The sequence below is a fragment of the Ahaetulla prasina genome, chromosome 2 (genome assembly GCF_028640845.1).
Source record: "Ahaetulla prasina isolate Xishuangbanna chromosome 2, ASM2864084v1, whole genome shotgun sequence".
Lineage (NCBI taxonomy): Eukaryota > Metazoa > Chordata > Lepidosauria > Squamata > Colubridae > Ahaetulla > Ahaetulla prasina.
This window is the reverse complement of record NC_080540.1, coordinates 44824311-44851650: the sequence shown is the minus strand read 5'-3', so window position 1 is coordinate 44851650 and position 27340 is coordinate 44824311. Positions and strand designations below refer to the sequence as shown.

General features: G+C 37.5%; 2 protein-coding genes across 4 annotated transcripts in view; both read right to left on the bottom strand.

Annotated features, from left to right (window-relative positions):
• PPP4R2 (protein phosphatase 4 regulatory subunit 2) overlaps positions 1-5681 on the bottom strand; it is a 28924-nt gene extending 23243 nt beyond the window's left edge. The window contains exons 1-2 of one of the 3 annotated variants that reach the window (XM_058173949.1): positions 5323-5681; positions 4212-4293 (exon numbers count right to left, since the gene is read on the bottom strand). In XM_058173949.1, coding sequence (XP_058029932.1) covers positions 4212-4293; positions 5323-5356 — 116 coding nt within the window. In that variant the 5' untranslated portion in view covers positions 5357-5681. Of the gene's footprint in view, positions 1-4211; positions 4294-5322 lie in introns of those variants that run through there. The other 2 variants (XM_058173951.1, XM_058173950.1) reach the window with 2 other exon arrangements.
• Positions 5682-13896: 8215 nt separating this feature from the next.
• Positions 13897-27340, bottom strand: part of GXYLT2 (glucoside xylosyltransferase 2) — a 32981-nt gene continuing 19537 nt past the window's right edge. Inside the window, exons 4-7 of the mRNA XM_058173948.1 lie at positions 23505-23756; positions 20801-20924; positions 19978-20150; positions 13897-19366 (exon numbers count right to left, since the gene is read on the bottom strand). Coding sequence (XP_058029931.1) covers positions 19184-19366; positions 19978-20150; positions 20801-20924; positions 23505-23756 — 732 coding nt within the window. The 3' untranslated portion in view covers positions 13897-19183. The remainder of the gene's footprint in view (positions 19367-19977; positions 20151-20800; positions 20925-23504; positions 23757-27340) is intronic.

Here is a 27340-nt window from a genome sequence, read left to right as displayed (position 1 = left end):
CTGACCAAATCCTATCAAACCATTTTTCAAACAAGAAATCATCCAGATATTTCCACCCATGGGCAATAATGAACATTGTTGCTAAAAGTACAGTGGTACCTTGGTGCTTTAAAACTCATTGAATTTGTAGTCAACACATTTTGATGCGAAAATTTTTGTCCTGATATTTAGCATTTGTTTGGTGCTTGACATACAAGCTAGAACTTGTTGGTCTTGGCTGCTTTGTGATTCACTATATTATTCCTTAAGGGAAAATTTTAATATTCATTGTTTTTGGTACTCACTGCACCTCCCAGAACCAACTGATGTCTATCTAGACCCGTTCCAGTCCGGTTTCCGGCCCGGTCATAGTACGGAGACAGCTTTGGTCGCGTTGGTGGATGACCTCTGGAGGGCCAGGGATAGGGGTTGTTCCTCTGCCCTGGTCCTATTAGATCTCTCAGAGGCTTTCGATACCATCGACCATGGTATCTTGCTGCACCGGTTGGAGGGGTTGGGAGTGGGAGGCACCGTTTATCGGTGGTTCTCCTCCTATCTCTCCGACCGGTCGCAGACGGTGTTGACAGGAGGGCAGAGATCGACCGCGAGGCGCCTTACTTGTGGGGTGCCTCAGGGGTCGATTCTCTCGCCTCTCCTGTTCAACATCTACATGAAGCCGCTGGGTGAGGTCATCAGTGGTTTCGGGGTGAGTTACCATCTGTACGCTGATACACAGCTGTACTTTTCCACCCCGGACCACCCCAACGAAGCTGTCGAAGTGCTGTCTCGGTGTCTGGAAGCCGTACGGGTCTGGATGGGGAGAAACAGACTCAAGCTCAATCCCTCCAAGACGGAATGGCTGTGGATGCCGGCACCCCGGTACAGCCAGCTGCAGCCGCAGCTGACTGTCGGGGGCGAGTTATTGGCCCCAATGGAAAGGGTGCGCAACTTGGGCGTCCTCCTGGATGGGCGGCTGTCGTTCGACAATCATTTGGCGGCCGTCTCCAGGAGGGCTTTTTACCAAGTACGCTTGGTTCGCCAGTTGCGCCCCTTCCTTGACCGGGATGCCCTATGCACGGTCACTCACGCTCTTGTCACTTCCCGTTTGGATTATTGCAATGCTCTCTACATGGGGCTGCCCTTGAAGTGCACCCGGAGGCTGCAGCTAGTCCAGAACGCAGCTGCGCGGGTAATAGTGGGAGCAACTCGTTGCTCTCATGTAATACCAATCCTGCGCGGCTTGCACTGGCTTCCTGTGGTCTTTCGGGTGCCCTTTAAGATTTTGGTTACCACATTTAAAGCGCTCCATGGCTTAGGGCCCAGGTACTTATGGGACCACCTGCTGTTACCTCATGCCTCCCACCGACCCGTACGCTCACACAGAGAGGGTCTTCTCAGGGTGCCGTCCGCCAAACAATGTCGGCTGGCAGCCCCCAGGGGCAGGGCCTTCTCTGTGGGAGCTCCTACGCTCTGGAACGAACTTCCCCCTGGATTACGCCAAGTGCCTGATCTTCGGACCTTTCGCCGTGAGCTGAAAACACACTTATTTATTCAAGCGGGACTGGCTTAATAGTTTTATTAAATTTTAATTGGGGTTTTAGTACTTTGGGGTTTTGAATTTTAAATTTTAATTTTTTTTAAGGTTGGCCATTTTTCTAATATGCTCTGTTTTTAGTTTGGTGTTTTAATTGTATATTTATCATGTTTTTTATCTTCTGGCTGTACACCGCCCTGAGTCCTTCGGGAGAAGGGCGGTATAAAAATTTAATAAAATAAAATTAAATAAATAAAAATGATGATGAATACCAAGGTACCACTGTACATGCTATCAGAACTACATAGCAAGAGAACAAACACTTTTTAAAGAAAACTGTACACATATTTTTAAAAATAATTTTAAGAAAACATTCAGGACAGAGAGCTACCTCTGAAGAGTTTGTTCACATTATTGTAACAAAGAATCCCTGCTAATTTCTATATTCTACATTCCTTTACCATTATAAAATAACACTTTTAATTATTAACATATATTTATTGTTAATATTTATCTTCTAAACATTCAAAATACTTTCCCCTGTCCAATACATTTCTACATACTTTTTTCAAATACAAGATTAAAATTTCATTTGGAGACACTTATTAATTCACATAAAACACAAACACAGATTTTATAAGTTTCATTAATGTTGCTTATTTTTTAATATTTGTTTAGTTAGTTGCAGTAGTTATGAAAATAAATTCCTAAAATTTCATCTAAAAGTCTATAGATAAAAAAATAAAATAAAATAGTAGATATGCTTCTTCAAAAGCTGAAATAATTAGGTATCAATAAAAGTCCTAAGACAAACAAACCAAAAAATATTTCTCATTAAGTATTCGCTATGTAATCAAGCTATAGAGCAGCAATATACCATTTATTACAATAATCATATCAACAAAAACTACTATGGATACTGAAATAACTTGACCATGGGCCCTACATTTTCAAATTCCACATTAAAAGGTTGACAGGAACAAAAATGCTTAGGTTAATACAGCCAGTAAACAGTAGTTATATGCCAACTACTGCTTTAGTTATAATATATATTTAAAAAAAACAAATAACAACTTATTACCAAGTGAAATAATCTGACTGAAAGAACATTAACATTTCAAGACAACTGGTTGTTGTTTTTTTTAAAGTCACAAACCAAAAAATATTTTTCCTTTTTAGAGGGGTAATATGGCAAGAACATTCCCTGGAATAAACATATTCTTGATGGAAATCTTTCCCCTCTCTAGTACGCTTAATAAGTACAGCTTGATTAAGTTTTTAGAATAAATTTGGAAAGCTAAAGATCCCAGATTCACCAGGAAAAAAAGTGTATTATATTAATACACTACTGTAAACCTTGGAAATTCATCATCAGTCCAGATAGTAAACCTGACTGACTTAGATGAACCCACAGAATCACACCTTATTATTCTGAACTGCTCAACAAATCCCTATGCTTACTTTCTGTTTGTTCCTGGATCTAGCATACACTTCCTAGCCTTACCTACAAAATGTGCCATAGCTATGTCTTCTCATACTTCTGCTCTTATATATACTACATTCCTATTCGTGTTACTTCTTATCACTTCAGTTCAAATCTATACTTGAATTTTCCATGAAGCATTTAGCATATTAGTTTCCATTTCCCTTTAAATCTTAGAATGAGAAACTGAAATAAACTCTCCACCCCATATCACTTTCTTTCTCAAAGGATTCCCCTTTATAAAATAATAACATTCTATTAACAATACATGGACCAATAAAACAGCCCTAAAAATAGTCATTCTCTAATGTCTGACACAAATTGTATGATCAACTGAATTTCATTTCCCCCCATAAAAATAGGCAGTTTTGTGAGCCAGGCTACCTCTTGCCCTCATCCCAGTCTACAGCCAAAAAGCCATATATTATAAAATGAAAGCCACTCATAGTCTCACTCACAAGTTCTTGAAACTGATGTGGTAAGTATGGCACCAAGTTAAAAAGATATAAATCACTGCACAGTATCCTATAAGTTTTTGCGAAGACTGTACAGAATCCATTACAAAACAACCACTTCCATGGGGTGTAACATCAGAATAAATAATCATTAAAATGATTATGTGAAGGCTGGAAGATCAAAATGGGCTTTTCTTACTGACGATAATTAAAAAGGCCAGCAAATCAAACTTTGGACTTCAGTTGGACACATATTTATATAATGCTATCAACCAAAATTTAGATAAAACTTCTGTTTTACTCTTTTCTTACCTTTATGTAAGAAAACCAGTATTTTATACTAACTAGTGAATCAAAATCTAATCTTTGTCCAATAACACATTTTCACACAAGCAGCTATGAAATGTAGCAATAGCCTGACTCAACATCTGAACTTTGAGTTCATTTTCAACTCTGAAAACTGATTGCCACATAAAGCTTTTTTTTTTTAAATTAAAAATATTATCTGAAATGCAGGGGGAAAGCATTAAGTTTGTTTTAAATCAAATTTAGATCAGATAAAGGCAGCTCTTAAAAGATTTATACTATGAATAAGTATAGCAACTTTCATAAGCAAACTATTAAGTACAGCAACTTTTAAATTTGAAACAAAGTTATTTGAATAGTAAAACACAGGAAACTCTTGATTCTTAATCTGGGATATCTTTTGGATTTATTCAAGGACACAGATAAGACTACCAGTCAAATTAAAATCACTTACATTGTCTCTCCAGTCTTGGCGACATGACAAAGAAATTGATCCAATACTGGACAGACTTCTTTCTTCCCTCTTTTTTCAAAATCTGTAGAAATGGGAGGAGATATAGAAGAGGGGGGAGAAAAAAAATGTAAAACATACCTTGTGAATTCTGTACCATACGCCCTCCTGCCTCAGGTTTTTTTCTAAATAGCAAACTTCTTTTTCCCCAAACCCACACTTCATCATTCGAACTTCAGAAGACTCTTAACATGAATTTGGAAGCTCGTTTTTTCAGATTTCGTTCAGCAGTCTGCAATAAGATACCTGCCTCAAAGTTGCCATGAAGAAGAGAGTGAGTCCATACGCTTTTGATCAGGAGTCCCCAACCTTGGCAACTTTAAAGCCTGGTGGACTTCAACTCCCAGAATTCCCCAGCCAGCTTTGCTGGCTGGGGTATTCTGGGAGTTGAAGTCCTCCAGGCTTAAAGTTGCCAAGGTTGGGGACCCCTGCTCTTGATTATTTTTTGGGGGCGGGGGAGTGAAAGGGGCAGGATAGGGAAAGGGATAATAGAATAGATATTTTTTATTGGCCAAGTATGATTGGACACACAAGGAATTTGCCTTGGTGCATAGGCTCTCAGAGTACATATAAGTATGTAAGTAAGTATCAGGAAGTGGATAAAATGGAACGGGGATTAGGAAGAAACCCGGAGTATCAGATATTTGGGGGTGGGGGTGGAGAGTGCAAGTAACCTCGAAGAAGGAACTTCCAAGGGCCCTTTTAAGGGGAAAGCGAGAGAATCGGGAGAGGAGGAGGAAAGAAGGGGGGGGGTGTTGACGATATCCCGGTGCTGCCCTCCTCCGGGAAGCCCAAAGTAGGGTCCCACCCAAAGCAAAGCAGCCCAGACTGTGGCGGGAGGAGACGTGGGAGCCCTCCAACCGCCACTTTTCCCCTTCTCCAAGAGAATTGCATTTCCTTCCCAAGCCACGTTCAGGGCCAGGCCTCCTCTTCCGCCTCCCAAGGTCGGGGGCTCGTTTCTCCTTCTCTCTCTCTTTCCCCTCTTCCGTCGCGACCTCGAGGTAAGCCTCCCCCCACTCACCCGGTCTATCCCAATTCAACCCCAGCCGCAAACCTTTCAGTGCCTCCTGGAGCCTCTCGATATCCATGATCCGCCGCCGCCGCCGCTGCTCCTCTTCCTCCTCCTGCCGCCTCCCGGGGCTCTCGCAGGAAACAGGCAGCCGCGCAAGCGGAGGGAGTTCAGGTGCGGCTGCTGCTCCAACGGGGAGAGAAAAGGGGGGGAGGGAGGAGAAAGAGAGAGGGAGAAAGAGAGAGGGGGGAAGGAGAGAGAGAGAGAAAGAGAGACAGAAAGAGAAAGAGAGAGAGAAGGAAAGTAACAACCGATTCCCCGGCGGCCGGGCTCAGCAGCCTTCCAACATGGCGCCTAAGCCGTCGCCGTGCGCGCTCCCGACTCTCCTCGCAAGCACACACCGATTTCAGCCTCTCCTCTTCCCGCCGGCTCGGGAGCGCGATCGGAAAGGCGGGTGGAGGCGAGGAGAGGGCGGGGCCGTCGGGGATGACGTCACCGCAGCTTCGGCGGGAGACGGCTTCAGCGTCGAGAACTCGGCAGCGCCTCCGAGTTGGTTTCGCGCCCCACACACACTTTCCTGCTTCTCTTGCAAAGATGGGGGCGGGGGGGGGTGGCGGCAGGACCCGGGTATTCGCACGCTAATATTTTTAGACGGGCATTCAAGGTAGTGTTTCCCTCAACGTAAGCAACTTTTAAGATGGGGCGACTTTTTAACTCCCAGAATTCCTTAGCCCTGCTGCCTAGAGGATGCTGGGAACTGAAGTCCGCCCGTCTTTTTAAAAAGTTGCTGAAGTTAAGGTATTTATCTGGCTGAGATGTACCTGTTTATTTTCACTCGATCCTTCCCTCGCCTATAGACAGAAATTACTTTCTCTGTAGCCACTGTAGAAAGTCAGCAGCCATCCACCCACCCACCTTCCCACCTTCCCTCCTAGAAAATGAAATATTTTGGGGGGGGGAATATTAAAAAGGTAGGGTAAAATATTTCCCCTAAAGGAGAAATGGGGGAAAATCTTGAGGCCAGCCCCAGTCCATCTCCCCCAAGCAGAAACAGGAGAATGCAGATTTAGTAATCCATTCAGAAAGACGGGGGCAGTATTGTATTGTTGGCACTACCAACAATACAGCTACCCTTCAAAAAGACCCTGACTTTGTGTCAGAATAGTCAAAAACTTGGCAACTCCAAATCTCAGCCAACAAATGCTCTATCTTACACATTGGAAAAAGGAATCTAAACACTAAATACAAACTCGGTGGACATTACCTTACAGATGACCCCAACCCTATTAAAGACCTTGGAGTTTTCATATCCAATGATCTAAGTGCCAAAGCCCACTGCAACTACATCGCAAAAAAGGCTTTAAGAGTTGTAAACCTAATCTTACGTAGCTTCTTCTCCAGAAACACTACACTGCTAACCAGAGCTTATAAAACATTTGCTAGACCAATTCTTGAATACAGCTTGCCTGTCTGGAACCTGTACCACATTTCAGACATCAATACAATTGAACGTGTCCAGAAATATTTTACAAGAAGAATTCTCCACTCCTCTGAATACAACAAAATACCTTATGCTACCAGACTTGAAATCTTGAATTTAGAAAACTTAGAACTCCGCCACCTTCGACAGGACCTGTGTTTAATTCATAGAATCATCTATTGCAATGTCCTTCCTGTTGAAGACTACTTCAGCTTCAATCATAACAATACAAGAGCAAACAATAGATTTAAACTCAATGTTAACCGTTTCAGTCTTGATTGCAGAATATATGACTTCTGTAACAGTTATTAGTGCTTGGAACACACTACCCGACTCTGTGGTCTCTTTTCAAAATCCCAAAACTTTAACCAAAAACTGTCTACTATTGACCTCACCCCATTCCTAAGAGGTCTATAAGGGGCGTGCATAAGAGCACAAACGTGCCTACCATTCCTGTCCTAGTTTCCTTTCATTATATCCAATTAATATAGTTATCACATACTTATGCTCATATATATGCTTATATATTATATAGTTATTTTCATGCTTATGCTTATATATACTGTTGTGACAAATAAATAATATGAATAGGGGGAAAAAAAGATGGAAACTCCAGATAACACAATTAGGCAAGCCAAAGGTTGCTAAAATTAGCTCGGACAAACTAGGATTTGCATTTCCCCTTTTGCCTCTATAGCCAGCCATGACCCCATAGGAATCAAGGTATAAAACCCACCCATTCTCAACTCCGTTTTGTCAGCTGTCCCAGAACTGTGCACACAGTGTGTATGTGATGGTTCTGTTCATCAGTAAACTTACTTTTTAAAACAGCCTCCATTTTATTCCCAGCTTGGAACTGGACCTGGATTTTTCATCCAGCACATGTGGTATAGAAGGGTTTTACTAGAAGAGATGTGCTGTCTTTGAAAGATTATTTATTTATTTATTCAATTTCTATAGCTGTCCAAGTCAACCGAGTAACTCTGGGGCTTATATTTAGCCTCTTCTCTCACCTGGTGCCTTCCAAAGGTGTTGGCATTCACCTTTCAAAACACAGACGAGGTATGGGAGGTAAACTTTCATGCATTTTAAGTGCATCAGGTTCAATGGAGCAGTTATTTATTTATTTCAGTTTATTTAATGTATTTAGTTATGCTGTTCTGGAAACTTAATTTGCTAAGACTATAACTCAGAATTCCCAGCCATTATGGTGGGAGTCACAAATTCATATCATAAGCTGGGAAATTTGCAGTCCAGTTAAGTCTTTCATAAGTTGCTTAAATATGACATAAGTGGCAGATGCTTGAATAAATGCAGAACCACCATGCCATTCTGTTTTGTTATGTTATTTCAATCAGTTTCAAATAATTTTAAATCTAACAGGACTTAATCAAATTAAAATAATTAAGTCCAATTCAGTTTTTACCCATTTTCTGAAGAGAGTTCCCCAAGCACACAATGAGGAAGAAATGTCAAAAGGAAAACACTGACATCTGCTGTTTGCTTAGCACGCTTGCCATAAGTTGATTAGAGCTTTGCTGGCTGAGGAACTCTGGGAGTTGAAGTCCACAAGTCTTAAAGTTGCCAAGGTTGGAGACCCCTGGATTAGAGCACTTAGGTTAGAATCAAATTGGAGTACCTAGGTTAGGACCTTGGTTGTGAAGGGAATGGGAAGCTGAAAGCAGGCTGCCCTTCCTTCTAGCTTTCACCTCATTTTGAATGCCATCTATCTGTAGAATAGAATAGAATAGAATAGAATTTTATTGGCCAAGTGTGATTGGACACACAAGGAATTTGTCTTTCTGTATAAGAAATTCCTCATCCATGACTTAATTTTGGATGAGGGGGCAGACTTTGCATGTATTACTGAGACATGTCTCCTTAAAAAATTTGTCCACCAGGATTTTGGGTTGATACCAGCCAGTCTCTCTATAGGGGTGTGTAGCTGTTGTCATCCATAACGTTATCTAATAGTGCCATCCAGAAAATAGGTGGGAGTGAGACCTTGTGTTTGAACCAGAGCCAGGATGTACACCATGGCAACCCTGCCAGGATTGCTTGACATGGTTCCCGGTGGCCTAGAGGTGGAATTCTTGCCTCACAATCTGGAAGTTGTGAGTTCTATCCTAGGTAGAGGCAGATGTAGGGTCTTCTGCTTGGGCAGGGGGCTGGACTAGATGACCTGCAAGGTCCCTTCCAACTCTGTTAAAAACAGTTAGCAATAAGTACCTTTTTTAGTGAGCAGCCGCGAGGTTCATGACCACCATGACTATGAACCTGACCTCATTTGAGGGCTTGAAACATATGAAAAAGACTAGTTCTGATCTCTCTCAGGGCAGACTCCACATAATCTGAAAATGGGGTGGGTAGGTGTTGAACTTTGCCCCTTCTCATGGACTGATTGCTGCGGAGTTGGATGTAATGGGTGTAATGAATTAGCCACAGCACATTGGTCTATGGTGAAGAAAAGACCCATTAGATTTATTTTGCCTCAGATCTCTAACGGATACTATGGATTTTCAAAAGGTTTAGGGAATTCTCCAGGGATCTGGCAGGCAGTTTGACTGACAGTCTAGTTGTTCACTGGAATAATCTGGCACTTGAGCTTTGGGACTGAATTTCACTTGAGTGGCTTCTCCATGTGCTCAGTTGATTCTGCCAATTCTTGCTTTATTGAGGATCTTGGTAAGAAAATGAAGTACCAAAGAAAATGCCTGGAGTGCTGCTGGAGAAAGGTCCATCTTGACTCTGACCAGACATTAGTGTGAATGTATCTCTTTACATTAGCAACAGGGAATGAAAAATAAATATGTTGCTCTTATTACATTGACTGAAGACCTGCTCGCTTTTAAGGATGTTTGCTGGAATCATCTAAAGGGCTACAATAGGATTTGCTGGATATATCTATTCTCTTTATGTATTGGCTTTTTCTATTCATTGAGTGTGAAATTATTATTCCACAGCAGGAATAAGAAGAATGGAGAAAAACACAGATTTCCCACAGAGCTTTAATTTTTATTTTTATTGCCATATGGGAAGCATCTTTAAAACACTTACTACAGGAATCAGCCCAAATAATTAAAAGTAAGAGGATAATAATGAGTTCTATTCATTTGAAAAAATTAAAATTCTAGTCATCAGTTTTCTTATAACTTCAACAAATTTTTCAGATGATTAGAGCTTATTATTTAGGCTTATCTAACCTTTAGACTTTTGGACAGATAATAGACTGGAAGCTACATTTAAGGAAAATATACTTGGGTCCATTATACATCTTTTTATAGAATGAGGATCAGTTATGAGTGTAAGTCAATTTTCAAATTATCATTTATCAATCCATTTAATATATGCGCAGAATATAATTGAATGACGAGTAAATGTAAAGCATGTGCCTTGTTCCTACTACAGGTAGTCCTCGACTTACGACAATTTGAGGCCAAAATTTTCTAAGTGAGACATTTGAAATTTGTCCCATTTTATGACCTTTCTTGCCACAGTTGTTAAGTGAATCAGTGCAGTCAAATTAGTAACGTGGTCATTAAGCGAATCTGGTTTCTCCATTGACTTTGCTTTGCATAAGGTCGCAAAAGGTGATCACATGACCCAGGATATTACAATGTCATAAAATAGGTGGTTTAACATCTAAGAGGGCATCAGATTGACAAAAATATACTAGAAAGATCCAGGGAAGATTTATTATATAATGATTGAACAATTTCTTTTGACCAAAGCCTCTCTAAAAAGCTAAGTGTTGCACCTTTTTTTTGGTATCATGCATTTTGGAAATTTAAATCTTTTTAGAACACCAGCTTGAGATATATTTGTTTCTTTCCTCTTCCACTGTTCAGCATTATCCATTCTTCCTTTAATTTCTTGCAGAAATAGTACTACTAAAATAAAGGGAGGAAACATCCATGAATTGTCCTTGAAATGTTAATACTCTATACTTCAGGATCTGTCTGGATAAAGTTAGAAAGAACCTCTTAAGGAAATACCCATCATCTACTGAATATCTTACCCATTAATATGATAACATTTAAAAGGAAGTCACTTTTAAAACAACCTCAGGGCTCATAGAGAATTTTTTTCTCTTTTTTCTTTGCAATTTTCAGAATGGTAGTGCCAATTTGTCATTCCATGTAAGAAATGACAGCATTCATCCATCTTTAACAATTCTTCCTGGTAGTTTTGCACATTATGTCTCGATGTCCAATAGGAAGAGGAAACAATTGTCCTCCAGGACACACACACACACACACACACACACACACACACGAATTGTAGAATATTAGTGAAACAAAGATCTGTAGTAGCTTGGATAAGAATTTAGTACAGATACAGCATCATAGACATCTCCAAATCCTTATTTTTTTTAAAAACAGCAGATTGTGCAATGCAATGGTATAAATTGTTCTTATTTTTTTAAAAGATAACTGATTTCATGCAAATGCCTTCTTTGGATTCTAAATCCAAAGGCCTATGGAACCAAGAGACGTAATATCCTACCAATATTCTACCAATACTCACAATAGAATCCCTTATGCCACCAAGCTTGAAATTTTGGGCTTGGACAATCTGGAACTGTTTGCGGTCTGATCTAAACATAGTACACAAAATTGTGTGCTACAACGTCTTACCTGTCAACGACTTCTTCAGCTTCAACCTCAAAAATACATGGGCAAACAATCGATACAAACTCAAGGTAAACTGCTCCAAATTTGATTGCAGAAAATACAACTTCAGCAACAGGGTGGTCAACGCCTGGAATGCTCTACCCTACTCTGTTGTTACATCCTCAAACCCTCACAGCTTCAACTTTAAACTGTCTACCGTGGACCTCACCCCATTCCTAAGAGGTCCGTAAAGGGGGCATGCATAAGTGCACCAGCGTGCCTACCATCCCTGTCCCCATTTATTTGTATTCATTTCCTTCGTTCATGTCCATGTTCATACTCATACCTGCTATCTTGTACATGTTTGACAAACAAACAAACAAATATTTTAAATGCTAGCTAGTTTTTCAATCTTAAATAAGGGACACTTTATGACTAGGTACACATATTATACCAAAATATAAAAATTGTTTTTGAATATTAGCTGGCTTGATTTGCACAATAAGCTAAAATATAACTGAATTATAAATTATACTTTCTGGGTCTATAAAACCAATTAAGCCAAAACTAAATCATCTTATGCTTGTTTAGTGCACAAAGTGAATCTTGCTATTGCTGTTAAATGTGAATGCTTCTCATATTTAAAATTTTGAGTGAAGAAAGAGGTAGCATAATCTGCTCTCAAATAGGCTTGGGCAGTAAAGTGGAAACTATTTTCTGTATTTTCCCAGGTAACTGTCTTTTCTAAAATCTTTCAGGAACTTTATTTAATTATTAATTGTGACTATAAATAGTCTTGTATTTGCAGTTCTCTGCATTAAAAACATGACATGTAAATTAATAATAAAACAATGACAATAGGATCAGATGAAAGCAAGATTAAATGAACAGCAATCCAAAACCAAAACTAGTAGCAAGATTGAACAATACAAACTACAAAATCCACCTTGGCACAAATAATTAAAAATAAAACAACCATTTTTTAAGATCCAGTTATTTTCCTTGATCCATATTCTAAAGATAAACTAGTGAGCCAGTTTGGTGGAGTAGTTAAACACCAGGCTAGAAACTAGGAGATTTTGAGTTCTAGCCCCTCCTGGGCAACTTTAGGTTGATTAAAAAAAAAAGTTGTGAAAAAATGCTAGGAAGATTAACAAGATTCTACTGAACCTTTCAAGTCCATATTTATCATTACAGCAAGGATGTTAACATCACAATAACTATTATTAAAACTTTTACTGTACCCCATTCTATATTTTGTTTTTAAGACGAGTTGTAGTTATGAAACTGACTTTCAGTTCACTAAATTCTCCACCATACTCCCATGTTTTTGAAAACCATCTAATAACTTACTGATACACTACAACAATCTTGTACAGTATTTATTGGATCTATTCAATCACCTTTCAAGAGTACAGTTTTTAAAATTTCTTATTACAACTAACCTTACACAGCACGGTTGTTGAATAGCCTACATTTAAATGGATTCACATATCATGATCATACTAAGACTTAAGCAATGATTAACAATATTCTATGATCAGGACTGATGTAGCCTCCAAATTAACCCAAATATGACTCGTAAAACCATCCTTCATACTTGAAACATTGTGCAAATCCAGAAAAACAGGTTTTATTCAAAAAGAATGGTTAACAAATAATAGTTTTATGAACAATGGTTGCCAGTTTATATCAAAGTGCATAATTCATTAAGACATCTTCCAGCAAAACCTGTGACTATTCAAGCTATAATCAAATCCTTAGCCAAGACATGGATGGATGGATTATTGTAATCAGGTTCTGAAGACATATGCCCTATGATTTGGTGTCTTAAATAGATTATTAATAATTACTATAATTTGGGAGCAATTTCAAAGAAAAAGTTTGAGGAAAATCTTGGACCTAGACAACTTGGCATTGCCAAGTTTTGATTTTGTATCCAGTTCTATTCATCCAATCACTTATCTTCAAGGATTAAGAACAAAACTACTTATAGCTAAAAATAATTTGAATTATTAGCAAAAAGAAATAAAAATGCTACCGTAATAAATTAGCAAGCAGAAATAAAAATGAGCAAAGGAGATTTTGATTTAATAACAAGACTGATCATTAAAATCTACCTGCTGATATAGAAGATAGTGCGAGCAAGAAGACAGCTTTATTCATTACTTTCAAGAGCTCTATTTTATTGTTAATTTCACCTTTAAAGACCCAAGTGTGTGCAATGCTGGATACTTTTGACATTATCCGTTGCTCTTTATTTATTCAGAGTAACAGAAACTTGTCCCATTATGCCTTCTATCCTCTATTTCTTTTTGTTTAGTCCTTTTTTGTAATCCTCTTGTTTAGATTGTCAAATATACAGCTTGGTTGGATATCAACATCAGAAAACACCCAATATTTTCATGCAAAACCAACCATAACTTTATCATATAAATTATTCATAGCTAGAACAAGTGTTTTTCTGTGCATGTATACAAGATTGAACACAACTATTAATTTGTTCTAGAAAAACAGAGGCTCATATTTGCTGAAAATTGGTTTATTTACCTGAAAGATCTAAAATTATAAATGACTTTAAATACACTATAATTGCCTCCTTAGGAGCCATAAATATTCAGTGCACTTCATCAAACAGAAATATACAAGTTAGTAAAGTGACATGACATTGATTGCAATTTTACACAGAGACAAGTAATGAAAATTCCATTTTTCATTTTCCACTTAGATGGAAATCTGCAACAGTTTGCTATGTAGAAAACCTATAGGTACACAATTATCAACTACCTTTAGAAGCAGATGGAGATCAAAACTTGTACTTTACATCTCATCAAGAAGTTTCTTAGTGCTAAAAAAATAATTTTTTCTTAGACTATGATTGGATTCAGAACAAAAAAAATAAGTGAGAATGAATTTTTAAGTTGTATCAACATTTTGGAGAATCTCTGGAATTCTGAAAATTATAGATACTATTCTAATAAATTAAAGCAGTTTGCCAATAAAGAAGAATATTTGTAACTAAGGGTTAAAATGAGGGGTCCTTCATGCCCTCTGAACTTGGGGGGGGGGTTGTTGGTTTTTTTGCAGATGTTTTATTACACTAAGTAGGTAATAATATCAGTGCTAGCAAGGAGTGGGGTTTATATTCATTTTATATTCTAGTGCTTGCCCTGTCAGTGTTGGTGGGAGTGATTTTACAGGTTCATTGGTTGGGCTGCTTACTGTTAGCTTGTTTGGGAATTCCTTGATTGGGGTATTGTTTACTTCTTGATTATTGGCCTGATGTTAATCTTGGAGTTAAATCTATATTCATCTGGGTACTAATTGCTGGTGGGATGTGTTTCAGTCTTTTTGTTCCCTTTTTGGCTTGTTGTTTGTCTCTTTTGCATAGTATGTAGATATTGTTTATGTCTATGTGTCTATTGATGGCTAATTTGTCAGAGTGCCAGATTTCTAGAAATTCCCTAGCATTTTTGAACTTGACTTGGTCTAGGATGGTTAGTTTCCCAGTTGAAACTATAGTTAAGTCTGTCCATATGTTGTGCAATTAAGGAGTTTTCATCATGTCTTCTGATTGCTAGTTGGGTGTTCATGGATACATTTTATCAGTCTTCTACCTGCTTGTCCTATATAGTGACTGTTGCAGTCATTACACAACAGTTTGGGGCAATGAAAAGTCTGCAAGAAAACAATCAAGCTCAAAGACCACCAAGGACCCCTTAAAGCAATTTAGCAATAGGACGAATTCCTTCCAAATCAAGGTTAAATTCATACACATCAGATCACATTTGAAAAAGCATCTTTGAGATAACAATGACCTGGATGACTGAGAATTTCCATAGACATATCTGAAGAGCTATATCTATCTTGACAGGCTATCTTGAACTGTGACTCTTCAAGTCTTTGAGATAGTAATCTGGCAGCTATTGAAAGCAAATGTATTTGAAGTTGGCACAAAAAGGAATTTTGGCCATTTGACATCAACCTTAAAATCAATAGGTCCAGGTCTGCAAAGGATCAATCAGCTATAGGTAATATTTTGCAGATAGAAATGTACCTAAGATTGAGATTTAGGATTGAAATTGGTGACAGTTCATCAATATAAATATTCTCCTTTTAATTGTAGATGTACATAATTTATTATAGCCCTATAGTTCATTATTTGAGTGTTTGCCATTCAGTTACTGACAGACTTTAATGTATACTGAGCCATCAAGCAGAAATAGTTAAGCAACTATGCGTTAGTTAGAGATTGAAGTATAGTTTAAAACTATTAAAACAAGATTATAAATTCTCCCTTGTTTCTCCAGTCCTGTAACCTTAATTTACCTTGATTTACAGTTATTTTGATGGCAATCTTTCTACTGAAATCACAGTAGGTGGAAAATCCCCTTCTCATATCCTAATGTAAAAAATAATACAGCATGTAGATGAGGAAGTTGAAATAAATATTTATATGTGCCTTATATGTAATGGTTATTTTTTAAAAAATCAGTAATTAGTATTTTGCATGTATTAACGACATATTGAAAAAATGTTATTAAAATTATAATACGAAATGTGCTGAAAATTGCAAGCTATTTGTTTAAACAAGCTAAGAATTTACCCAGTAAATATATTTATATAATTATTTTAAATTTTTTTCTTAAGAGATTTGCAATGTAGTCCACCAACAATGCCTCAAGAACAGAATGCAAACTGATATTTTTCCTTGCATAAGTCTACTAATGCTGTGCAGAACTGTTAGTGTTAATTCACTATTAGAAAATTAAATCCTTTATAAATCAAATGAAAATATAAAAAGTATTTTTAGGTTTGCTTGTTTTTAAAAAAGCAAACCAAAATACAATACAACATTACAATTTTTGTAAACATATCAAAATATAGTAGAGATAATACTTTATGTGACAAGAAAGTTAACTATTTCCTTCTTTATGTTCAAAATCACACTATTTAGTTTACTATAAAAGTATAACTGGAACTCAATTTCTGAAAAGGAATTTGAATTCACAAAAATATTTTTTTTTAAAAAAACTACATTGGTAGCACACCATAATTCATTGCTGACTTTGAACTAATCCTCATCTCTAGGATTTGAATTCAATTTCCAATACATCTAATAAAGTAACTTAAATCAAAGGCTCAAGTGGAGCAGAATTCTTACTATAGACTTTAAGTTATCTTCCCTTCAAAGAAAACTGCAACAGCAATGTTGCTTCAATGTATGGCAAATCTCAAAGAGTTTTGTGATGCATATCCAAGTGTTTTTCAATCTTCTTTGAGATGTGTATATGCTTGTGAGTATCATACAGGAGATATAAAAGGATTAAATAAAGACACTCTATTTGAGAAATTGAACTGGACAAATTCTAAATCTGTCCTGGAATCAAATACTGCATCAAATACCACTTTTAAAAACCCTTCCAGAAAACTTTACAATACTGGATTTTGAAACATTTTACAGGGTACCTGAGATCCTGCACATGAATGGAGATTTAACAGAGAGCAACTGATCCAGGGCTATATTTCACCAAGTGAAAAATGGCCAAACTCACTCTTCAAAATTGTATCAATTTTCCATTAAAGAGATTTTTCAAGATTCCATCTTTTGGATGGATAATATTAGATCTTTTCATTCCTTTGAGTATTATATCTGCTATAAAATAAACATTTAGCTCTTCGTTCTCTTCCACGAGTTTGATTTTCCAATACTTTTTATGGAAATTTACTTTTCTTTTTAATAATTGCTAGGCAAGGCATTCTGAATTTTTCTGCAGTTAAATTATACTCAAGTGAGCTTTCGTTTTGCAAAAGGGAAGACCTTTTTGTGATAGACAAAAAACACACAAATCCACAAAGGAGGATGTGGCATGCTGTTACCCTTTCAGTTTTGCTGTTACTCTTTAAGAACCACTAGCATTAGACAAAGTATTTTGGCATTAGTATAGTAGCAGTTTCAAATTCAGTTAACTTATTCACAGGGTGATACTTACAAATCCAACCACATTTTCTTTTACCTTCTGGTTGATCTCTTAGCTCACCCTCTCATGTGCTTCCATTCTACAGGCCAGGTTGCAGTCATAACAGGTCACACTAACTAACATCAAATTCCCCCACGTAAACCATTTTATTACCAAAATGAGATTTCGTTTAACATGTTGTAAATACTGTTCTACGTTTTAGTATATATTTGCAAGAATGTAAAGAAGGGAACAGCTCAAAAGCTGCTTCAGAGAGTAATATAGTGAAAAATACGGTTGTCCCTTATGTTCTCCTTACTACTTAATATTTGTGACAGAAAAGAGCTATCTAGAACATATTGTACAACTCTATGTGAAAAGTCTGTTCCTCAAATTCTATATGTAAAATGACAAAAAATATATTCCTGTAAATTGTTCTGCATTTTATCTCAGAAATGGATAAAGATGTTCAAAAGAATAGCTGTCTTAATCAGGTATAGCAAAGATAGCAGACAACAAAATGGATATATTAATACTTGGTGAAATAATAAAGACAATTCTGTGTTACATCATGCAAAGCAAAGAATATCACCTTAATAACTAGTTAAAACATTTTTTCAGACAAGAATCTACTTGGTTTATTACATACAGTCCTTCCACCAAGCTGTAAAGAAATAACACCAACAATTGTTGCTGTTTTCATCATGTAAACTTTAGCAGAGAAGAAATTAAGCTTCACCTCACTATCCTCAAGTGTCATGGTAGCAAGGTTGACAATCCTTCTGGTTAAAATAGTTGGGGCACAGTTAGATTTGCTGAAACAAAATCCCCATATGATTTAATGATAATAATGGTCCCTAAAATACCAAAGAGATAAGATATTCCTCAGTGAAATGACACATGAATTCTGACCAATTGCAATCTGCTGGAAACTGTCTAAGAGTATGAGGTTCAAATTATAGTCTTGATGTCAGTTTGGCAATCAAGACCATGATGCAACAAAAGAGAGTTAACCTGCAGAAGGTCTAGAGGCAGGACAAAGACATTTTCAATGGTATCCTAAAGAGAATGGTCTTAAGATTAGTAACATCCTGTTGATGAATCAAATGCCATGAATGGAAGCAGAGAAGGCGGCTAATTTCCCCTGCTGAAATAGCTGAATGGACTAGGTTCATCTCAAAGACAACTATATGGTACCAAAAGTGGATACTCGCTGTGAATTGGTGAAAAGAGAGGGTCAAGAAAATCCAAAGGCATCTTCTACTCTAGGTCTGAAGAGATTTGATAGTACGGAAATGCCAAAATTCAAAGTTACTAACATCAAAGAGCCAAGTATCAAAGCAACAACATGCATTGAATGATGAACTGCAGAATCCATCCCTCTGCCATTGTAAAAGCTAAGTTATATCATTACGTATTCTCAGCAGAGTTATTTTCCATCACAAGAAATATCTGTAAGAGCCTTCTCACAGAATTACAGAGAAATTCTCCTTCTTTCTGTCTTAACAGTTTCCAAATATTAATGTTCCTCATCTTACCTGCAACGGTGTTTTTCTTTTTTCTTTTCTTTTTCCCAGAATTTAAACCATTGCCATAACCAGTATCAAGCTAAATAAGGGCATGGTCATTATTGTAATTAAATAAAAGCCTTGTCATTTTGCTTAAGCAGTAACTGACTCAATGGAAGCCTATTATACATGTCTAATCAGAAATGTCTTACTAAGCTTCATGAATCTTACTCCCAGGTACCTGTTTACAGAACTGTAGCAAAAACCAGCACAGAACTTTCAGTTCACAGCCCCAAGGTGGGATATGATGGGCAACAAAAGCTCCATTAAAATATATTGCTACAATTATATTCTGAAATTGGCTCCAATATTGACAATCACATGTTTTTCATAGACTTTCTTCATGGTTTTCTCAATTTGTTTCAGGAAAACTTGTGGAATTCGCCCACATAAAGTGTGTACAGTATTGAGGAACTTGGACTGGAGAGGATAGTACATGGATTGGAAGAGATTGTCTTCGAAGGAAAACTAAAGAGGAAAAAGATACAAAAATGTAATCAGCAACCTTAAATGGTTGGTTCATGGTTGATACATATGTGTCATCACTTTCTCCTACTTGGCACCAATACAAAACACATAGTCTGACTCCAATTTATTACATCTCCTCATCCACGTCTTTAGTAATCTGCTATATTACTTAATCCAATCTACTGGATATCATTATCATCCGACTTTTTGTCCTTTCCCCCCACCACATATTTAAGCATTAGTCCAGAAAAGTACCACCTTCCTTTTTTTTTTTGATGTGAACATTGGGATAAACTGAATTAGGACTCTTGATTCTGAATCTGGCTGAAGAAGTTGTGTTTTATATGACTTGCATTGTATTGCAGCAAGAACATTGTCAAAGTCTCTGAGGACAAATATGGTATCATGCATGGAGTTCTATAGTAGGAGCAGGAGGACCGAATTTCAAGCATCCATTGAAGTATAACATGCACTGGAAATTCTGAGTAAGTTAGAATCTCTTAGCCTGCTCTATATTCTGGAATTCTTGTAACAATAAAACTCATTACTGATACTATATATTGCAGCCTTATTTTATGCAAGAACTTGTGATTTGGCAAAACATCACTTACATCACGTATCACTTCATAGAGTGCTTTGAAAGTAGGTTGTTTATCATCATGATAGACACCTCGATTTCCATGCAGAATTGAAATGCCTTCTTCTTCTGCTCCTTTGCAGTTACTGCCATACATGCAGTGATCTGGTCGATAATTCCACTGACAGGGAAACAGGTAGAGACATTCTAAAATGAAGGAAAATAAAAATATATAACACAGAGAAAAAAATATTAGCCAAGAGTAGAATGACTTTTTAATGACTCTGTAACCCCCTTAGAGGGTTTTAATTTGGGGGGGCGAGGGGGACTGGATGGAGCTGAGTGTTTACTGGCCGGATGCCTTTGCTGATGCCACATGGAGTTCGCAAAAGATATTTTTTTCTTTCTGCCCTAGGAGAGAGACACTTGCCACTACATAGGATTGAACTCTCAGCCTTCCGAGTGGCAGGCAAGCATCTTCACCCCTAGACACCACACTACTCTATTATCCAAGAATAGAATATCAAGGAATCAGCTTTAAATACAAGACATGGAAAGAAATCAGATTTTTTTTATAATAACATCATATAAATGATGAATACAAATATATATAGTTCTGATTTTTTTCCTGGTTGCTCCAATTAGTATTATGGTTTTTGAGAAAAGAAAATTGGTAGAATTTGCAAAAGATGGAGACTTCTAATGATTGGAAAAAGTTGTAGAAATATATTATGGCATAAAGGAACAATAATACAAAATTGGAGAGTCTCAATTTTAAAAAAATATTATTATATACTCAAAGTTAAAATAGTGCTATCATTATATGACAATATCCTATATATTTATAAAGTATGCACCTGGATTGAAGTAAAAAATAATATTTAGCAAGTCCTGGTCTCCCCACGTAATGTAATTTTTATACTTTTGGTATAAAGGGTACAACATCTCTTCCCATTTCAAGCCTGTTGGTATCAAGTTGTTCTGAAATAAAGAAATAAATGATTTGATAAAGTAATTATAACCACAAATTTACGATCATAGCAGGAGGAAGCTATAGCCATGGTGCACCTTCTAGCTGGATTCAGTGACCAAACAGTATGAAAAAAGTTGCTTTCAGCAAGATAGGACTGAGAAGTCATTTCTCCTAAATATGCCAAACAAGAAATCTACCTTAGTATTCTGCCTGACAAATATTCAATCATTCTTCCCCACTGGATGTGATGGCTAAGGATTATGGGAGCTGAAATCTAACTTATCCAAAGGGTACCCGAAAGACTGGCAATCCTTTGTGTAGAAGCATTTGAAGGCCTACAGTTCATATGCTTTTACAGGGGCAAAATTGAGAGTATTTTAACAAACTGCATCAATGTTTGGTTTGGTGGCAGCAGTGCCTCAGATAGAAAGTCCATACAGAGAGTGCTAAGGACAGCTAAGAAGATTATAGGAAGCTCACTTCCTGTTATTCAGGCTACTGCTTATAAGCGCTATGTGCTTAGAGCTCAAAGCATTGTTAGAGATCCCGCACACCCACTTTACAGTCTGTTTCTGTTGCTCCTCTCTGGGAGGAGCAGGACTACCAGATTCTGTAACAGCTTTGTTCCCTATGCCATCCATCTAGTAAACTCGCAAGATTCGTCTACCTCACCATGTACATGTATACATCCGAACTACACTGTTATTTTTCTGTGTCATATAATATATATGGATATATGCATAATTACGTATGCATGTATGTATTTTGTCATGTTTATGTAGTAAATACAGTCATGGCCAAAATTGTTGGCACCCCAGAAATTTTTCCAGAAAATCAAGTATTTCTCACAGAAAAGTATTGTATTAACACATGTTTTGCTATACACAATTTTATTCCCTTTGTATGTATTGGAACAAAACAAAAAAAGGCAGGAAAAGAAGCAAATTGGACATAATGTCACACAAAACTCCAAAAATGGGCTGGACAACATTATTGGCACCCTTTCAAAATTGTGGATAAATAAGATTTTTTCAAGCATGGAGCAAGTAACAATATAAAATATAAAAATATAAAAATCACACCTGAAAGCAGATAAAAAGGAGAGATGTTCATTTAGTCTTTGCATTGTGTGTCTGTGTGTGCCACACTAAGCATGGGCAACAGAAAGAGGAGAAGAGAACTGTCTGAGGACTTGAGAACCAAAATTGTGGAAAAATATCAACAATCTCAAGGTTACAAGTCCATCTCCAGAGATCTAGATTTGCCTTTGTCCACAGTGCGCAACATTATCAAGATGTTTGCAACCCATGGCACTGTAGCTAATCTCCCTGGGCGTGGACAGAAGAGAAAAATTGATGAAAGATTGCAACGCAGGATAGTCCAGATGATGGATAAGCAGCCCCAAACAAGTTCCAAAGAAATTCAAGCTGTCCTGCAGGCTCAGGGAAAATCAGTATCCGTCGACATTCAAATGAAATGAAACACGATGGCAGGAGACTCAGGACCCCACTGCTAACACAGAGACATAAAAAAGCAAGACTACAATTTGCCAAAATGTACTTGAGTAAGTCAAAATCCTTCTGGGGAAACGTCTTGTGGACAGATAAGACCAAGATACAGCTTTTTGGTAAAGCACATCATTCTACTGTTTACCGAAAACAGAATGAGGCCTACAAAGAAAAGAACACAGCACCTACAGTGAAATATGGTGGAGGTTCAATGATGTTTTGGGGTTGTTTTGCTGCCTCTGGCACTGAGTGCCTTGACTGTGTGCAAGGCATCATGAAATCTGAGGATTACCAAAGGATTTTGGGTTGCACTGTAGAGCCCAGTGTCAGAAAGCTGGGTTTGTGTCCGAGATCTTGGGTCTTCCAGCAGGACAAGAGAGACCTGGAGCAGTTTGCAAAGGAAGAGTGGTCCAAAATTCCGGGTGAGAGGTGTAAGAAGCTTATTGATGGTTATAGGAAGCAACTGATTTCAGTTTTTTTTCCAAAGGGTGTGCAACCAAATATTAAGTTAAGGGTGCCAATAATTTTGTCCAGCCCATTTTTGGAGTTTTGTGTGACATTATGTCCAATTTGCTATTTTTCCTTCCTTTTTTTGTTTTGTTCCAATACACACAAAGGGAATAAAATTGTGTATAGCAAAACATGTGTTAATACAATACTTTTCTGTGAGAAATACTTGATTTTCTGGAAAAATTTCTGGGGTGCCAACAATTTTGGCCATGATTGTATTGGAGGTGGTGACCCTTTGAGAGCTGTATGCAATGAAATTTCATTTTAATGTATGCTGATTAGTGTACATTCAAAGTGATAATAAAGTTATTCTAAGTATTCTGCCAAAATAACTGTTCTTTCACTATCTGTCTTAGAACCAGTTTGAGTACTTATTGATCTATGTGGTGGACATTTCTCAAAAAAAATATAGTGCATGTTACATTTTCATCATGTCAATGCCATCTGTACAGAAAGAAACTAAACCCCACAATCTGTCAAAGTTTTGCACAACTAACAAGAAATGGAGTAAAAAAACAACTCTACCCCAACAAAGATATTCTTCCCAAAATAAATAAATGATCTCCTTACCTTGAATTGGGTATTTCTTATTCGGGTTAAATTCATTAGCATGACACCAGAATTCACCCCAGTGGTTCCATAATATGGGTGGCGAGCAAAACGACTATACCAGCCAATCTTTGGTATTTCATGTTCTGGTGCCATTGCAGCCAACTGGGTGGCATTAAAAGTTTTCAGAAAGCCCCAAATGTCATCAATGGGTCGCAGGAATAAGACATCTGTGTCCACATACAGAAGGGAATCCACATCCTTCAAAATCATCTTTGGAAAAAGCCCAGACGGTTGAGAAAGCCATATATATGCAGGAAAACAAAAATAAATATATTAAAAGACTCACAAATGGATATATATCAATCACATGGCAATACCTCTCACTTGCCTTTCTGTTCAAATGAAGAGGTTCTGACACAATACTTCAGGGTCCAGTAGACAGGAACAAAGGCAAGAGGAATGGGAGAGGGGAGGAGGAGAAAGGTCAGGTGCTGCTTAGTAGTTTCTACTCCCCCCCCCCAAAAAAAGGTCAAATGCATCAGCTTTCTTTTCCTTTTATTGTTAAGGAAGTTACTTCCCAATACCAGTTACAAGGAAAATAGATTTAGAATTGATAAGTTATTAACCTGTAAGAGAAATCCATTGCTTGCTTCAGAGAAAAATCCAATTCCCCTTTGAATGGCAAGCAATGTCTTCCCTTCTTAATTGCCAACACTCCTGTTTTTGCCTTGTTTAGAGCAGGGGTCTCCAACCTTAGTAACTTTAAGGCTTGTGGACTTCAACTCCCAGAGTTCCTTAGCCAGCTCCACAAACCTTAAAGTTACTAAGGTTAGAGACCCCTGGTTTAGAGGGCTCAGAGATGAATCAAATTTTATCTGTTCAAGTCTTAAGCCATATCAGGCAGTAGAGAGTTTTTGAAGGCACACAGACTACAAACTCTTCCTTACAAAGCATTCCACTCCAGCAGGAATGGAAGAAAGCCAATCACGGTTAATTCAGCCAGGGTTAGTTTTATAATGGAACAACCTACGTGTTTCCATTCAGCTGGACAAACTTCAAGATCCTATTATATCCCCTTATTCAGACAAAAACAATTATATCTGCACTCCATCTTGTCTTTCTCAATTTGTTTCTTCCTTTTGACTTTTTGATACAACGATCACATTTGACTTTTAAACTCTCTGCCTTATCCATATGTTAGTAAATCATAATGATGAATTACATCATCTGGAGATGGTGATCATTCATGTTTGGCCCACCAGAAGGCACCAAGTTGGGGAAGGTGGATTTATTAGAATATGATGTTGTTGCAGATATCTTCCTTCCTATGACAAATGAGAGGTCAAAAACTGAATTTCAAACTTTCAGCATACATATAGGGTGTTCTGTGATTGAGATGTAACTCTTGCCCAGCTTGAACTGCTGGAAAGAACTGTCATGGAAGACACTGGCTCACTATATTGATAACGGTGTATCAAATTGGTAAGGCCACACTTGGAATATTGCATTCAGTTTTGGTCACTACGAGGTAAAAAAGATGCTGAGACTCTAGAAAGGGTGCAGAGAAGAACAACAAAGATGATTAGGGGACTGGAGGCTAGAACATATGAAGAATGGTTGCAGGAACTCCGTATGTCTAGTTTAATGAAAAGAAGGACTAGGGGAGACATGATAGCAGTGTTACAATATCTCAGGGGTTGCCACAAAGAAGAGGGAGTCGGACTGTTCTCCAAAGCACCTGAGGGTAGAACAAGAAGCAATGGGTGGAAACTAATCAAGGAGAGAAGCAACTTAGAACTAAGGAGAAATCTCCTGACAGTTAGAACAATCAATAAGTGGAACAACTTGCTTGCAGAAGTTGTGAATGCTCCAACACTGGAAATTTTTAAGAAAATGTTGGATAGCCATTTGTCTGAAATGGTGTAGGGTTTCCTGCCTCGGCAGGGGGTTGGACTAGAAGACCTCCAAGGTCCCTTCCAACTCTGTTATTATGTTATGTTAAATGAATGAATTATAATCAGATTGTTCATTCTTGTTTGTCATCTGCCCTCTTGTGGCCATCATGTTCTTTATAAATCTATCCCTAATTTCAATAATTTTATACAACACAGCGAATTGATTTGAGGTTTTGAGGCACAGTGCCTCTTCCCTAGTTTATCTCCCCTCTAATTTTACAAAAAAAACCTCATTTTAATTGTATTCATTCCCAAACAACTCTCTGATTAAATTGCAGGCACTATACCATGAATGGACCACCACAGTGAAGATCCACCTTTGTAAACCCATGTCTGGAAAAATTTCCTAAATATTGCTACCCTAACTTGCAAATAAAAAGTTGGGGATAGAACTCTATCTATGTTCCTTTTTTTTCTTTCTTGGCAGCATGGTTAAACTAAAATATAATACATAAAACAAGGTATATCTTTAGGCTGGCAATAGCAAGGGAATGTAATCAGATGTAAAAGCTTAGCTGCCATGTTTTTAAAAAGACGTTTTATTTATCTGCTTTAGTTATCTAATTTAGAAACCACCCATCTCCTTGACCAAGAGACATGGAACATAGGCAATAAAGGAAACTCTTAAAAGCGAAGTCTGAATCAACTGAATTGTAAGCCTCTCAGAGTCATAGACCAAGATGGACATCCATAGAAATTGAACTAACAAACAAACGTCCTTTGCATAAGCCTTGAAGTATCAACATCCCATTTTTTAAAATACATTTCCTTTCTTGGGTAGTTACAGCAAGTATTCACTAGGTTCAATGTGCCACCTACAGGTAGTCCTCAACTTACGACCATAACTGAGCCCAAAATTTTTGTTGTTAAGTGAATTTTGTCCCATTTTATGACTTTTCTTGCAACAGTTGTTAGGTGAATCACCACAGTTGTTAAGTTAGTAATGTGGTTGTTAAGTGAATCTGGTTTCCCCATTGACTTTGCTTGTCAGAAGGTTGCAAAAGATGATCACGTCACTCCGGGACACTGCAACTGTCATAAATGTGAGTCAGTTGTCCAGCATCTGCATTTTGATCACATGACTATGGAAATGCACAATGTAAGCCACCCTGAGTCTTCGGAGAAGGGCGGGATATAAATTCAAATAAAAATAAAAATGCAACAGTAGTCACTTTTTTTCAGTGCTGTTGTAACTTTGAATGGTCACTAAATGAACTGCTGTACGTCGAGGACTACCTGTACTGAGAGTTTTTTTCCATTGTTTCCAGAAAATATTAGTATGTGAAGCCTCCATTCAGCTTAAGATTCCTATTTTGCCTTAAAAACCTAAGGCAAAATCCAAATCAAAAGCCCCCCCCACACACACACACACACACCTTTCTCTGAAATTTAGTCATCAAAGCTTGCCTGCCCCATAACATGAAAAATACATTTTCTTTCTCTCCCATTCCTCCTTTCCTTTTTATTTCATGTTGCAAAGAAGTTAAAAAGGGAGATGGGAATGAAACCAAGGCACAGACTGTCTTGTATTAGTGATTATACGTTAGTCACTCTAGCAGCCTTTTTGGCTAAAGTACATTATAAAATTGCCACTAATAAATAAGCAGAAGTGCTGAAGAGTTCCAAAACAAAAAGCAGATTGTGTTGCGAGTCAGCAAGAAGCTAACATATTATCTGTGTCAGAATATGAACAGCACTTTATTAAACTCTATATAGGGGTGACAGCATGAACTGTGAGTCTTATTAACTGAAAAGGAGCAGTACACTGAAATAAAAAGTGGCAAGCCCCTAAATAGTATCATGACAAAAAAATTGAAGCAGCAACTGGATGCTTCAGTTCTTGGAGAAAATATTTCCTGCTGAGAATGACAGTTGCCACTTTCTAACCTTATTGCATAA